Here is a 15000-nt window from a genome sequence, read left to right as displayed (position 1 = left end):
ACTATTATAACAACTTACTGATTGTCCGAAACTATGCATATATAAATTCCTCTATTTACCTAATATCGACGTCTCATTCTTTTGTTGCCATTTATTATTATTATTATTATTATTATTATCATTATTATTATTATTATTATTATTATTATTATTATTATTATTATTATTATTATTATTATTATTATTATTAGTGCGACTGTTATCAAATGAACTATGTTTCGCCATCTCGTGTATCTTCTACAGGTCCAAAAATAAACTTGTCAATCTACTTCATTTTGGTAACCTCAATCCTATAAATATTACCAAAATGAAGTAGATTGACAAGTTTATTTTTGGACCTGTAGAAGACACACGAGATGTCGAAATATCGCACTCTTCTTTATTGCTTCTATAATAATAATAATAATAATAATATATATATATATATATATATATATATATATATATTTATATAAGGGCATTACTATATAATAAGGCCTCACGCCATGAGGGACTCTAAGGTCAGACTACTATAAAAAGCACATTTTTACCGAATGCGAGGAAATGCAACTCTCAAAGCCAACCCCTTAAAAACGAACTAAACTATAGATCATGATTTCGTAGTTATTGTAGTATTATACAACTTCTACTCGTTTGGTATGTTGATTCACTGTTTATTTCTATTTTTCTTGACCATATTATACTGACGAGTAGAAGTTGTATAATACTACAATAACTACGAAATCATGATCTATAATTTAGTCCGTTTTTAAGGGGTTGGCTTTGAGAGTTGCATTTCCTCGCATTCGGTAAAAATGTGTTTTTTTTATAGTAGTCTGACCTTAGAGTCCCTCATGGCATGAGGCGTTATTGTATAGTAATGCCCTTATATAAATATAAATATATATTTCGGGAATAAATGATGGATTTTTTCCCTTATGAGGTTTTTTCACGCTAGCTACTTGATAAATTCTTGTAAAAGAATTCGTCCTATTATTGAATTTATATATATATATATATATGAATATATATATATATATTATGTATTTATGTATACAAACTTTCCCTTACCATCGTATATATAGCGTCCTTTTAACCGCCAAGACACCACCACGGCAGGGGTGGCATCAACCACGCATCTTATCAGGCCGGAACTGTTTTTTCTCAGGATTTGAACCGTTGGACAATCAACGTAGATGATTGATTCTGGAAAAAAAAAAGATATCGGCAATTGAAACCCTGACATGGCGAGGGTGGGATTCGGGTGTGAGTGGAATTTGGACGAAGACGAAGTTTGGTGAAAATAGAATTACCCAATGAAGTGAGCCGAGGTAGATTTACTATTCAATTCCATTTGGTGATCGATAGCGCGAGATTTAGAATCCCTATAGAAGTAATAAGTCAGCTGGTCGATCACTAATCAGTTAGCGAAATCAATTATTGATTTTCCCTCCACTAAATGAATTGTAAAGGGAAAGTAAAAAGCTGAAAGTGGACATTAAACTGGACAAAGAGAGAATTCAGTAATTAGAACTGGCGAAAATATGTCCATCGTGTGGTCACTGTGTTGACCACGTGCTGGAACAGGAGCAGGTTTCTTGTAGACTTATTGAACTGTTGGCTTTCAGAATCGATTCAGCATCATCATAAGAAGTAAATATTCTAAGTCAAAGAGTGAGCCTTTATAAGTTCGTTTGTTATGCTAGAAATAGAAGTAACATCGTCCACAAATCACATGCTACTGTCTTGTGATGTATCTGAATAAAAAACAGAATGGGCCATGGCTAGAATGCCATTGACCTTAGGTTCACTAGATCCGAGCTGACCGAGAGTTAAACAACAACAACAACAACAACAACAAAGAGGCACACATCTGGCATTGTTGTCCTAGATACACTTATGTCTGAATAAAAGACAACATGGCCGTGACAGCAATACTTTTGTACATAAAGTCGTATTTATCGTTCGAGTCACCATAATAGCTTCAAAGATGAATGAATTGTTTACATCCGGTTGACACGCAAAGCCAATATTTTTGGCACCAGATGGCGTTGTTGACGGTGCCAACTGCAGCTCGATCTTAGTATCGGAAATTGTTACCTGAAGATTTCCTTGTATTTACTTGGTTCAAGTTTCCACCCCAAAGTAATTACAGGTACAGGGAGGTTTGTGTAGTTAAGACCTTAGTTTCTTAACCACAAAGTTTAGGGTTCAATTCCACTACACGACACCAAATATTTATCATTAAAGTGTTCCAGCCATGACCGTCCCGTAGTTTTGTATATTCAGGACGACTGTTAGTCACTACAACCTTCTTTCTGTGAAACAGGTGTATGTGTGATTGGAGTGATGTTTACCTGCTGTTTCTAGCGAACAGAGCGTCTGCATAAAGGCTCCATTGTCGATTGTCACTGGGCAGCATAGACATTGTCCATACTACCGACTTACAGCTGAGTAGACTGAGCCACTGCTGCAGACAAATACTGCTGTTATGGTCAAAGCGATTTCGTTTTATGCAAACTGCCAAATTTTGCCTGAACACCCTGTAAATGCTAACAGGTATTTTATGTCTCCCTGGACAGAAAACAATGATTTCTCTGCATTAAGATTTCAAACATTTAAAAGTGAATTGAACCACAAAAAAGAAATAGACAGTGTCTATACTCACGGTATACATTCAGATAAAAGTGCTCTTCCTCGAGAATCTTCTTACGATGACCAGTGGCACGGCAAGTGAATCTACCAGCGTCTGACTGTGAGATATTGTTTATATAGAGGTGTGATGTATAGTAGCCTTTGTTTGTTGATAACCTTCACAAGAAAAGACGTAATACATAGAAAAATATGAATAAAAAATATATAATACAAAACGATAGAATGAATAAGCTTTAACCCAAATCACTACAATTGTTTCCGTGCATTATCATCAGCTGTTAATTGCTAAGTGTTTCACATACTATACATAGTATTATATTAATATGATTCAGCAATAGTTGTATACCAGAACATCATCAGGTGAGTGTCTTTGAAAGTATCCGTAGAACAGATTCAGGAAACATGTTATAAGGTTATTACCCAGATGTTATAAATATAAATATATGTATTTAACTGTTGGTAAGGCAATAGTATTTCGTTTTGTAACTATGATAAACATTCCTGGTATATTAGTGGCTATTTGTGCTCCTTATGTGGCGTTATACCCTGTAATCTCTCTCCAGCGGGCCATCCGTTTTCTAGGATTATTATTATAGTTACTATTTCTTAATATATTCCCATGAATATAGTTATTAGTAAATATACTACGGGAACCATATTTGCACTCTTGAGTGGAGTCATATCATTTTTATTTCCATTACGATATTTAAAATTCCTTTATAAGAACTATCATTATCATCTCTATTACTATCCACATCATTGCTACCATCGTTACTATTACTATTATCAATAATATCATTATTACTATCCCTATTAAAATTCATAGGTTGCTTAGATATTATAAAGGTTTTATTAACATTGATTTCACCCTCCAGGTTCAAACTGCTATTCTCGCCGTTCATATCAGTCTTTCCATCAATCATAGTTCTTTCACACTTATCTTATTTCTTTCACCCTTTCTATTTTTAATAAGGCTTATCCCATTTCTCCCCTTGTTAAAGAATACCTTAGTCTTTTATCGCTATTGTCATGGTGATCGCTATCGTTACTCATCAAGTCCGTTCCTTCTCTATATTCTTGTATGTGTCTTTAATCACACCATTAGGAATACAAAGTTGTTTTTTTCCCTAACAACCAGCTTCAGCCAAGGCGAAGTTATAGTATTTCTCGTTTTGTTTAGATATTTTTTCATTAGCAGATAGTTTAGAGATTTCAAGGGAGACACTCCTAATACATAAACAGATAGATAGATAATACATACATACATACATACATACATACATATAAACAAGTATACACACACAAACACACACATGCACACATACGTTACCACCAATGCAATCTTATACACACATTAGTGCAGTATTACACATCACTACAATGTTATATACACACCAGTGCAATGTTAGACAAATCCGCGACGGCCAGAGAATTAATCCTGTCTAAGCTACTTAACAACAAGTTGTTGGTGGTTTAGGTTTAGAAGAAAGATTACACTGACAGCTTTTTGTTGTTTTAATTCTCTTCTGAAGAGAATTTCGTAAAGAAAGTAGAAAGAATATTAACAGCCTCTCCACACACATTCACACACAGAGACAAACACTCTCCTTCACCCAAGCAGCCACCCATCCAAAACCCAAACCCCCACACGCACACACTCACCCCACCCGTTTACCCACGCTCACCTCCCCTATTAATCTGAAATCCTTCATGCGATATACACACACCAAATCTGTCCAAACGTGAACCAGTCTGATGTTGACAGAATCCATATTGTAATAATATGGAGACTAAAAGAGAAACTAAAATTTCCTTTTTTCTCCATCTTTGGATCGGATTGGGATTTTGGCAGCAGAACCAACTACTGGAATTAAGGATATTAGAAGTCTGTGCCATTGTGCCACCCAGCTTACCCTACTTTTTCAATGAGGCTAATTTGTTGCAGCGTCAGATGAAATACTTTGTTAGCCTCGCTTAGTTTTCGTTCTCGTTCCGCGTTCAAATCCTGTCAAGGTCAATTTTGCCTTTCAGCCTTCTGTGATCGGATCGATAAATAAAATACAGGCGGTGGCCAAGCAGAGTTGCTAGAGTTCTGTTTGTCTCGGATCGTGGCGTTCTGAGTTCAAATCCCGCCATAGCTTACTTGGGTGACAGACTTAGTCAGTCGTCCGGTTTAAAACCAGCACTTGGTACCTCGAATACTTTGAGTACCTGGGTACCTCGGGTATTTTTAGCTGTGCTCACTCTGTTGCGAGCATTCAGACTAAGTCTTCAGGTTTACGGTACCGCTCCCTCTCTTGCTTCCACCATTTTTGCAGGTCCTGACCTAGCAATAAAAATGTCAAAAGATGAAGAGCAGTGATTGCAGCCATTTTCAAAGCGGACTCTAAGACAGGAGGGGTGGGGGGATTTAGTTAACCTCAAACCAGAGAGTTGGCGCCAATGCTTACTACAAAATGAATTCTGCCAAAATACTTAAAGACCAAGTGGTGAATGTTAAACGATGAGATGCATTAAGTCTATCATACAACAACAGTAAAATTCATCCCTATGGGCTTTCGTAGTTTCCATTTTCCAAATTTCCAAGACAATGGCGATATTAGATAATATACTCATGTATTGTGTTAAAGAGACTGGATGGTCACGGTCTGGAAAGCTCTGGCCATAGGTCTGTTCGATCAGATTTGACCTTGGGCTAAACAGCAGCAGCAGCAGCAACAGCAACAACAACAACAAGATGGAGGGGATAAAGTATTGGGAAAGGAGTGTGGGTAGGGGTTGCGTGCGGGGATGGGGCGAAGGGAATCAGCAATTTATAGGATTACGCAACACTAATGATGATGATGATGATGATGATGATGATGGTAGTGTTGGTGGTGGTGCTCCCCCTAATGAAGATGATGGTGGTGGTGGTGGTGGGTGTCGGAACCTTTCACTGGGAATCGATATCTGATAAACAGAATTCCTTTCAAAAGACCAACAGGAAAAAATGTATTTCTTTTTCATCCAGTTGTGGAGGACAAAAACCTAACAAAACAAAACAAAAATATGAATGAAATATAAATAAAAATAGATCAAGAAAAGAGAAAAAGAAGAATAAAAGAAGCGGGACTTTGTTGAATGTTGGTTAATGTGGACAAATGGCGACATTAACGAGAACCACTTAGTCACATGACCAGCAGAGATCGATATATTTACTAGTTCGATATATAACGCCCCCACCCCTCCCATCCTCCCGGCTTGATCAGAACTCACAGACAGGAAAGAATCGCTGAAGGTTTTTATGTTAGGCAGGGGTTTCTATATGTGAAGATAGCAACAGCAACAACAATAGCAGCAGCAGCAGCAGCAGCAACAACAATAGCAGCAGCAGCAGCAGCAGCAACAACAACAACAGTGCCAACCACGTTATCAACAAGAATAGCAACATTAAAAATTGCATAAAAAATAGCAACGGGAACAGTAACAACAATGCCAAACACGATAACTACAACAATTACAATATCAACCACCACAACCACCACCACCACCATGATCACCACCGCTACTACTACTACTACTACTACTACTACTACTACTACTACTACTACTACTACTACTACTTTAACGAGCAAAAAAAACCCCAGTTGTTGCGTGGTCAATAGCCATACTGGAAATAAGAGCAAAATATCTTCCAACGCCTTAAAAGGGGAAGGACACTAAATAGTATAGGTGGAGAGTCGATGGGATGATCGTGACAAGAATGTCTCTATTATACACCGACTTAAAATCACCAATGCTCAAGACACATCAAGCCGAGTAAAATCGTGGCCTTCCCCACAAACAGGATTCTCTTTTAGATGTGCCTCGTGAAACGCGCCCGTGCTGGTGGCACGTAAAAGGCACCCAGCACGTTCTGAAAAGTGGTTGGCGTTAGGAAGGGCGTCCAGCCATAGGATGCGACAAATTGAGCCCGGGCAGCTCCTGTCAAACAGTCCAACAAATGCCAACATACACACACACACACACTAGCATACACACACACACACACACACACACACACTAGCATACACACACACACACACACAAGCACACACACACACTAGCACACACACACACACACACACACACATACAAGCACACACACATCAGCACTACCCGTATAATGAACCTTAAACCGGAAGTACCGCCAATTCAACTTACCTTCCGAAAGATGAATCGATCTCTTTTCCTCCGGGAGTGATCCAAGCAAGTTTCGGTCGGTTTCCGTGTGGTCCTGGGCCCAGGGCCATACAGTTCAGCACCAGATTTGAACCCAGAGGTACAAGTCTTGTTCTGTTGGGGAACACAACCAACTCCAGAGATTCTGTTGAAAGAAACAACAACAATTTAAGTTCAAACTCAAATTCGAACCAGTAACAATTGTATGTATTTATTAAGAAAAACACTGACACTACAAAAAAACTTAGTGGCATTTCGTCCGACAGTTTACGTTCTGAGTTCAAATCTCGCCGAAGTTGTTTTTTTGCCTTTCATCTTATCAGGGTCTTTCTATATTTTTTTCTTTAGGTATAATTAATTTGAATTTATATTTGGTTATTGTTGTGGTTGTTTTTGGAGTTTGTGAGGTTGCTTTGGGGCTACCATTATTAGTAAAATTTATTCGGTTGCAGAGTAAGGATTTATAAATTATAGGAATATTAATAGGGGGTAATTGAGCACTGAGGTTGATGTAATCGATTTGACCCTCCCCTCAAAATTGCTGGTTTTATGCTAAGATTATTATTATTATTATTATTATTATTATTATTATTATTATTATTATTATTGTTATCGAAGACGGTGAGCTGGCAGAATCCTTTGCGTGTCAGGCAAAACGCTTAGCGGTATTTCGCCCGTCGCTACGTTCTGAGTTCAAATTCCGCCTTTCATCCTTTTCGGGGTCGATAAATCAAGTACCAGTTAAGAACTGGGGGTCAATGTAACCAACTTAACACCTTCCTCGAAACTGCTGGCCTTGTGCCAAAATTTGAAACCATTATTATTAAATTAAATAAATGATAATAACTATTATTAGCAGCAGTCATTGTATTTGTTGTTGTTATTGTTGTTGATGTTATGATTGTTGTAATAATTTTATGAATGATTTCTTAATTAGTAAAGAAGCCTTTGGCATGGAGTAGTTGGTGTTCTTGATTGATACGTAAAAATAGAATGGCTGAAAAACACAGAGACAGATCGTTCGCCCCACCACCACCACCACCCCGCTCTCTTCCGCCAAAATATCCCCAACTCCACACCTGATACAATAACCGTAATTATGAGTGTTGATGAAATTAATTAAGTCGTTAATGATTTAATCAAAAGACAAACAAGAAAGCGAGAAGAGACAAATATGCAACAACGAAGAAGATGATTTGAGAAAGATGGGAAAACAGACGTAAAACGATGTCGAAAGAATTCCCTGGAGTCAAAGATTGTCTGAAATAGACGCGAAGAATTAAAATATTCTGTTTTGGTAAACAGCTGTGATCTTTTACAGAAAAATAAAACCATTTAACTTTAGTTATCAACAAGTTTTCGAGGAAACGTGTGAAAAAAATATTATACCGCTTACGTCAACAAAAACGTGTAAATAAATACGGAGGATTTAAGGTAAATATCAGTAAAAAAAAAAACGTTATTGTTTATAGTGTTTATTATTTTAAGTAAAGTTTGTTGTTATGACTTCACGGTTATTAGTGTAGATATGACTGCGTGGTTAGAGAGATCGCTTCGCAACCACATCTATCTTACGGTAAAAGCTGTAAGCACACTCTATCTGTCCAGTGCTGCCCACTATTGGCTTCTCAGATGCGCGTTTCTGGCTCTTTAATCTTCCTCAATGGGAAATACCAAAGAGAGAAATGCCGTATTTTCGGCGGGCGTTATTGGCTTTTCGCAGAACCTCGTGTGCACAGTCGAGAGCGGCAACAGGTCGTCCAGGTACGACCTAAAGTCCACTACTGTCGCCGACCCATTGCCCTCTCCAAACAGTCGCTCGAATTGCTGCTGGAAAGCTTCACACATCTTGGAACCGGGAGCATGCGTCTTTTGCGGTTGTTCAAAGACCTGATCGTGGTTTTGTTGCTAAGTCATGTCTCTATCGTTCGGGCAAAAGAACGGCCTTAGTTCCTCCATGTTTCAGCACACAAGCCTTAGTTCTGACGATGTAGCCTTCATGTCTCGCTTCGAAGAAATGATTGAGGGCCTTCCTCGCCGCTAGCGCGTCGGTTGCGAAAAGAATGTACGGTGAGTTTGCAAGAGATACAAACGCCAAGACAGAAAAAAGAAGATCGGTGGCTATGGATGAGTGACCTGAAAATCGAGACAGAAGCACTTATATGCGCAGCTCAAGAACAAGCGTTAATGACTAACTATGTGAAGTGCAGAATCGACAGCACTACAAACAACGACAAATGCAGAATATGCAGTGAGAGGGGTGAAATGGTATGGTACATCGTTAGAGAATGCGCGAAATTGGCGCAATACAAAAAACGACATGACAATGTGGCAAGAATGATCCATTGGGAGCTCTGTGGGAATCACGGCCTACAAAGAGTAAAGATGCGGTATGAGAAAACCCCAGAAGGAGTCACCGAAAATGAGAATTGCAAAATCCTGTGGGATGCAATAATTCAGTGCGATCACCTGACCAGACGTCGGAAGCCGGACATTGTTGTTGTGAATAAAAAAGAAAGAACATAGCATGCTCCGGTGATAACAGGATCAATGTGAAAGAAGAAAAGATAAACAACTATGATGACTTAAAGTGGAAAATATGAAGGTTGTGGTCAATGAGGAGAGTAGACGTGATACCAATAGTAATTGGTGCACTTGGAAGTATCAGAACTCAACTACTAACATGGCTGAAGAAGATTGGTGCTGCAAGTGTGAATGTAGAACACCTACAAAAGTCAGTGTTGCTTGGAACAGCAGGAATTCTCCGCAGGATCCTTGAAGCATGACCAGTAAAATAAGTGTCACCTTAGTCTGTTGGCTGTGGACAGCTGACACTTTCCATTATTCCCAGCAAAACAAGCTGTGAGTTTTCATCAAACAACAACAACAACGTGATGAAAATTAATCAATATTCACTATCACCATGTAAATATCAAATAGGTAATTAACTTTCTAATTAACTAATTACAGAATGTTTATAAAACTTCCTGTTAATTTGCGAATATTTTTAACTGGTTTTGTTTTTATTGGTTGGAATCACAGACTTAAGAATGGGAAATCGTTAGAATGGTAAATATAGGAACTTGTTTCTGTTTTTGACATTTTCTCATGAAGGAAGGTGTTTGGAAATGTTAACTGGCTGGGAGACATGTAGTAATAAATGCAGAGATACATTAATAAATGCAGGGTTATATTAACACTGAGACATGTAGCAGAAAATAGAAAATGTTAAGACATGTAGCAGTAAGTACAAGAAAACTTTAAACCATGTAGCAGAAAATACAGAGAGGTGGGGATTTTAAGACATGGTGATCCATGTAACAGTATATATAAGGAAATGTTAATGTTAAAACATGTAGCAAATAGAAGGAAGCATTCATGTTAAGACATGTAGCAGTAAATACAGAAGAGTGTTAATTCTAAGACATTTAGCGGTTAATATAGGAAGGTACTAATGTTGAGACATGTAGCACTAAATAAAAGGACGCATTAATTTTTGAACATGTAGCACTAAATATGTGAAAGCATTAAGTCATGTTGCAATAAACAGAAGGAAGTATTAATGGTGTGACAAAGCATAAAATGCAGAGGAGCATTAATTTTAAGACATGTAGCAGTGAATATGAGAACGCGTTAATGTCAAAACATGTAGCATTTGGGTGACATTAACTTGCTGCTCTTCCACAGTGTGGTTTCATGTAGTCAATACTTAAAAGAGTAACTGCGGTGGTATTAAAGTTGTGCTGAAGCAAACCATTTAATACATTCATAATTAAACTTGCAGTTGAAGGAGAATAAATGTTAGGAAGGAAACAAGAGAATTTGATATTGGCGACTCTACAGTAATAACTCATTTATGATCGATCATAGCGGTGGTGGGTGGGGTTGGGCTAGATCGAGTGGAACTCTGTCATTAACTATAAGAATAATGGACTTAGTAGCAGAAACGTTTTCAGAACTCCAACTCATTAGCGATCATTAATAAATTGGTAAAAAAACTGAAGGGAGTGTGGGAAGTAAATTCGGACAATTATCTGTTTGTTTTAATGCCGTCGGTACTGGATTACCAAATTCTATAACGAAAAGGAAGCCAGCAGACGGAGAGATTAAAATAAGATAAGAAAATGTGTTTCCTTCTTTAAGCGAAAAAAAAAAAAAGAAGTCAAAACGAAAAAGAAGAACAAAAGCCAAATCGAAACTGAAGAATAATCAATAAAAAATAGCAGAGTGGAAGCTGGAGTGACGATGGTGGGAAAATAAAATAAATAATAGATGGGATATTAGCAAAAAGAGAAATTAAAAAGCAAACTCGAAAACGCCATGTTAATAAACTGTCAATCGAGATGTGAATTATAAAGTAAAAGAGTGGTTCGGGCAATTATTGTCATATTTACGTCGCCAGGGGAGGAATTATAAAAAATGTCTTTAGATTCGTTTTTGTAATTTAAATTGAGAGCATTTGAACTTTGACTCCACAGGAAGTAATGAAATCGACAGAGATCGAGTCAACAATGGTGTCTGTACGGTTGCTATAGGTTACTAAAAATAAGAGCCGAGTCGTGCAAAGATTACGTTATACGGTGTTGTAGAAGGAAGGATAGGTTGGATAACGTGTTGCTGGATGCTTGAATAAAAGACGAGTTGATCACGGTTTGAACGGCTTTGATCAAAAGTTTAACCGCAGGACGGTCCCGTGGAACAGGACTATTCTGGTTAAACCACCAGAAAAAGGAAGGACATATTAGATGATGTAGCCCAAGGTACACCATGGCAGAATAAAAGATAGAATGGTCCCAGCTGGAGCATCTTTGTTCACATATCCACTGGTTCAAGAGAGTGAACTGGGCCAAAACAACAACAACAACAGCATCCTGCAGAATCTTATCTCTGTGGTGGATGCGAGGAGAGAGAATTGATGACGTGATGCGAGGCAGTAACTGACGTTAGATTGGTTGATCCAGAGATAAACAGATTCAGCCTTTCTATTACATATAGCTGCCTGCCTCCCTGTATGTATGTATGTATGTGTGTGTGTGTGTGTGTGTGTGTGTGTGTGTGTGTGTGTGAGACTGTGGGTGTGTGTATGAGAGAGAAAGATAGAGATAGACAGTGTGTGTGCGTGTATGGATGTTTTTATGTATGTGTCTATGTGTGCATGTACTACAGTTTTAAAGTTATGGACAGGCGGTGTGATAAGGACGTTTATCAGCTGCCTACGTTTTGAAATAAGGGTAGTAATGTATGCATGTATGTATGTTTGTACGTGTGTGTGTATGTATATATGTTTGTATGTATGTATGTGCATTTTTTGAATGCATATATATATATATATATATACTTATATAATGTCTACACACATATATACATATATATTTATCTAGAAACACACACACACACACACACACACACACACACACACACACACACACACACACACACACACACATATATATATATATGTATGTATGCATTTGTATATGTATGTGTCTATATATGTTCTTTTAGATATAATTTGTGTATATATGCATGAGTATAGCACAATGGCCGCAATGTTTTCAAGTTGTCGCCTTCTTTTATATTTGTTGCTCAAGGAAATCTTATGAGCATATCCTACCCTGCATTTCTGTACACGCGCGCGCGCACACACACACACACACACACGCACACACATACACACACAGGCACACGCCTACACAATGACACGTAGACGAACAAACGCGTAGCATGGCTTCTGGTCTCTCCCTGTCCTGTTCTGAATTTCTGTAAAATACACACACCCACATACACGCAAGAACAACAAGATGAAGAGTGTCCAGCTGTCTTACTAGGAGCCAACATGGGTTTAAAGCAGGAAAGGGGGCAAGGGGGGCATGTTTTTAAAAAAACAAACTGTACGGCAATTACAGACGAAACATTGAATAATGTGTTGGTTTCTATCAAGTGTTTATTGATATTACGAATACTTAACGCGGCGGAATGGCAGAATCATTGACACGCCGGATAAAATGTTTAGTGGTATTTCGTCCGGATTTACGTTCGGAGTTCAAATTATGCTGAGGTCGACTTTGCTTTTCATCTCTTCGAGGTCGATAAAGCAAGTACCAGTTGAACTCTGGGGTCAATGTAACCAACTTACCTCTCCCCGAAGTTGCTGGCCATGTGCTAAAATTTGAAACTGATATTACGAATACTTTTGACACAGTTAACAGGGTGGTACCCGGAGTTGTGTTCGGAAAGGTTGGCTGTTCACTGATGGTATAAAAGCATCAGTGAATATTCTCTATAATCTCCAATTGCTGTTGAAGATGGAGTGAAGCAAGGAGATATCCTTGCTCCAATTCTGTTTTCAATCTGTTTTGTCTGATCATCATAATTGCCCTCCGGGACTGTGATACTAGTGTTTGTCTTCGTCATAGTGAAATTTGTAAATATTTTTGACTTACAGTGCTTCAAAGCAAACTCTAAAACATGTGCTGTAATAGTGAGGGATCCATTTTATGGGGACAATTGTGGCCTGATTCAGAAAGTCACCTGCAGGAAATAATGGAAAGATTTTCAGGCGCTGGTCAGTAATAAGACTCGCTTAAGTTTGTCTAAAACGAAACCGATGCTCACACTTGCTTCTGAGATTCCTTATTGGAACCAAGAATTAAGAAGGACTCTCACTAAGTCTTGCGGAATGGAGAAAAGCAGAATAATGATGGTAGAGAAAAAAAAATTGGAGGCTGATAGGGCTTGTTGCAACAATACAGTTCGCAGGACAGACGACACAAATTTCTCATTGGAACAAGGAGCAAACAAATAATTAACATCCTTCCTCAACTGTCCTATATCGCTATCAAACTCAGGATTGGTTAACGATATGAAGTTACATGCGACGCAGACAAGTGTTTTCAAGTGTTCGACGCGTAATCAAGTCTGTCGTTTAAAGTCAGGTTTCAGAAAACACATTAATTTATCGCATACAAATAGAAAAGGAAGAAATGATTTGGGTGAGATCTGCAACAGAAGCTGCAGGTCAGGAACTGCAGGTTTTAAACCTCCTTAGAGGCCATGGCAGCCAGATAAGACTTATTTAAACGCAAAGAGATGAGTGGGTAAAAGGAGGTCTTATTCGGTTACGAATCGACAGCCGACACCTCTTTCTCTGTTTGTCTTTCTATTTCTCTCTCTCTTTATCTCTCTTTCTCCCTTTCTCCCTATATATATATATGTGTGTGTGTGTGTATCTATCTGTCTGTGTGTCTGTGTGCGTGCGTGCGTATATTTAAGCACACGCATACACACATATATATGTCTAGAAGGTCTGATCAATAAGTATCCGGACTGTTGCCATAGTAACAAAGCTAAAGCACGTAGAGTGAAGCCGCTTGGCAACGATTGACTTTGAACTCTGTTGTGCCTACACACTAAGTTTCAACATTCTAGCTCACTTCCACTGTTTACAGCAGTGCTTGGAAGGAAGGTGTGTATCGTGTGATCCAATACGAACAGATGGTGAACACACAGAAGAAACCTTTGGCTTTCCGTGTCCCCAAAACATGTACCGAAAATGATAGAAATCAAACATTGGAGTGATCATTATTGATAGCGACGTTATGTCTCCACACAGCCTCACACTCAACACGGGAGCCTACATCAAATGCCTGGAGGAAGTAGTGCTGGCCTTGGTCAAGATGGTGGCTGCTGGAAGACCCTCTGTCTGGCAGCAGGATTCTGCACCTTGCTACACAAGCTAGAGAACCTAATCATAGCTGTGAGACAATTTCTGCGACATCACCTCAAACATCTGGCAACTTAACTTCCCAGACTGCAACCCCCTTGATTATTATGTGTCGGGTGCAGTTGAGCGAGAGACCGAGAAAAGTCCTTGTAACACCAAAGATGAACTGAAGGCAAGGATTATGGCAGCATTCACCAACTTAAACTAGGAGACCATCCAGAAGAGTTGCAGGAGATTCCGAAGTCATCTGGAGGTTGAAGCCAATGACGATTTTATTGAATAAATTTTGGTAAATATATCTGTTAAAATGAGATGTCAGTGTTATTTTCATTTTCGCTTAATTTACGCGACAGTTTATTCACCGGACTCTGCATAAAATTATATATACATACATATATATATATATATATATATATATATATATATATATATATATATATATA

The 15000-nt window shown here is 38.3% G+C and overlaps 1 protein-coding gene across 1 annotated transcript in view; it reads right to left on the bottom strand.

Moving 5' to 3' along the window:
- LOC106871276 (fasciclin-2-like) overlaps positions 1 to 15000 on the bottom strand; it is a 33288-nt gene that overhangs the window by 9954 nt on the left and 8334 nt on the right. The window contains exons 2-4 of the mRNA XM_089338607.1: positions 6817 to 6979; positions 2648 to 2790; positions 1051 to 1185 (exon numbers count right to left, since the gene is read on the bottom strand). Of these exons, the coding sequence (XP_089194733.1) occupies positions 1051 to 1185; positions 2648 to 2790; positions 6817 to 6979 (441 nt within the window). The remainder of the gene's footprint in view (positions 1 to 1050; positions 1186 to 2647; positions 2791 to 6816; positions 6980 to 15000) is intronic.

The sequence above is a fragment of the Octopus bimaculoides genome, chromosome 20, assembly GCF_046866305.1.
Source record: "Octopus bimaculoides isolate indiv1 chromosome 20, ASM4686630v1, whole genome shotgun sequence".
In the NCBI taxonomy this organism is placed as follows: domain Eukaryota; kingdom Metazoa; phylum Mollusca; class Cephalopoda; order Octopoda; family Octopodidae; genus Octopus; species Octopus bimaculoides.
This window is presented reverse-complemented; position numbering and strand designations above follow the sequence as displayed.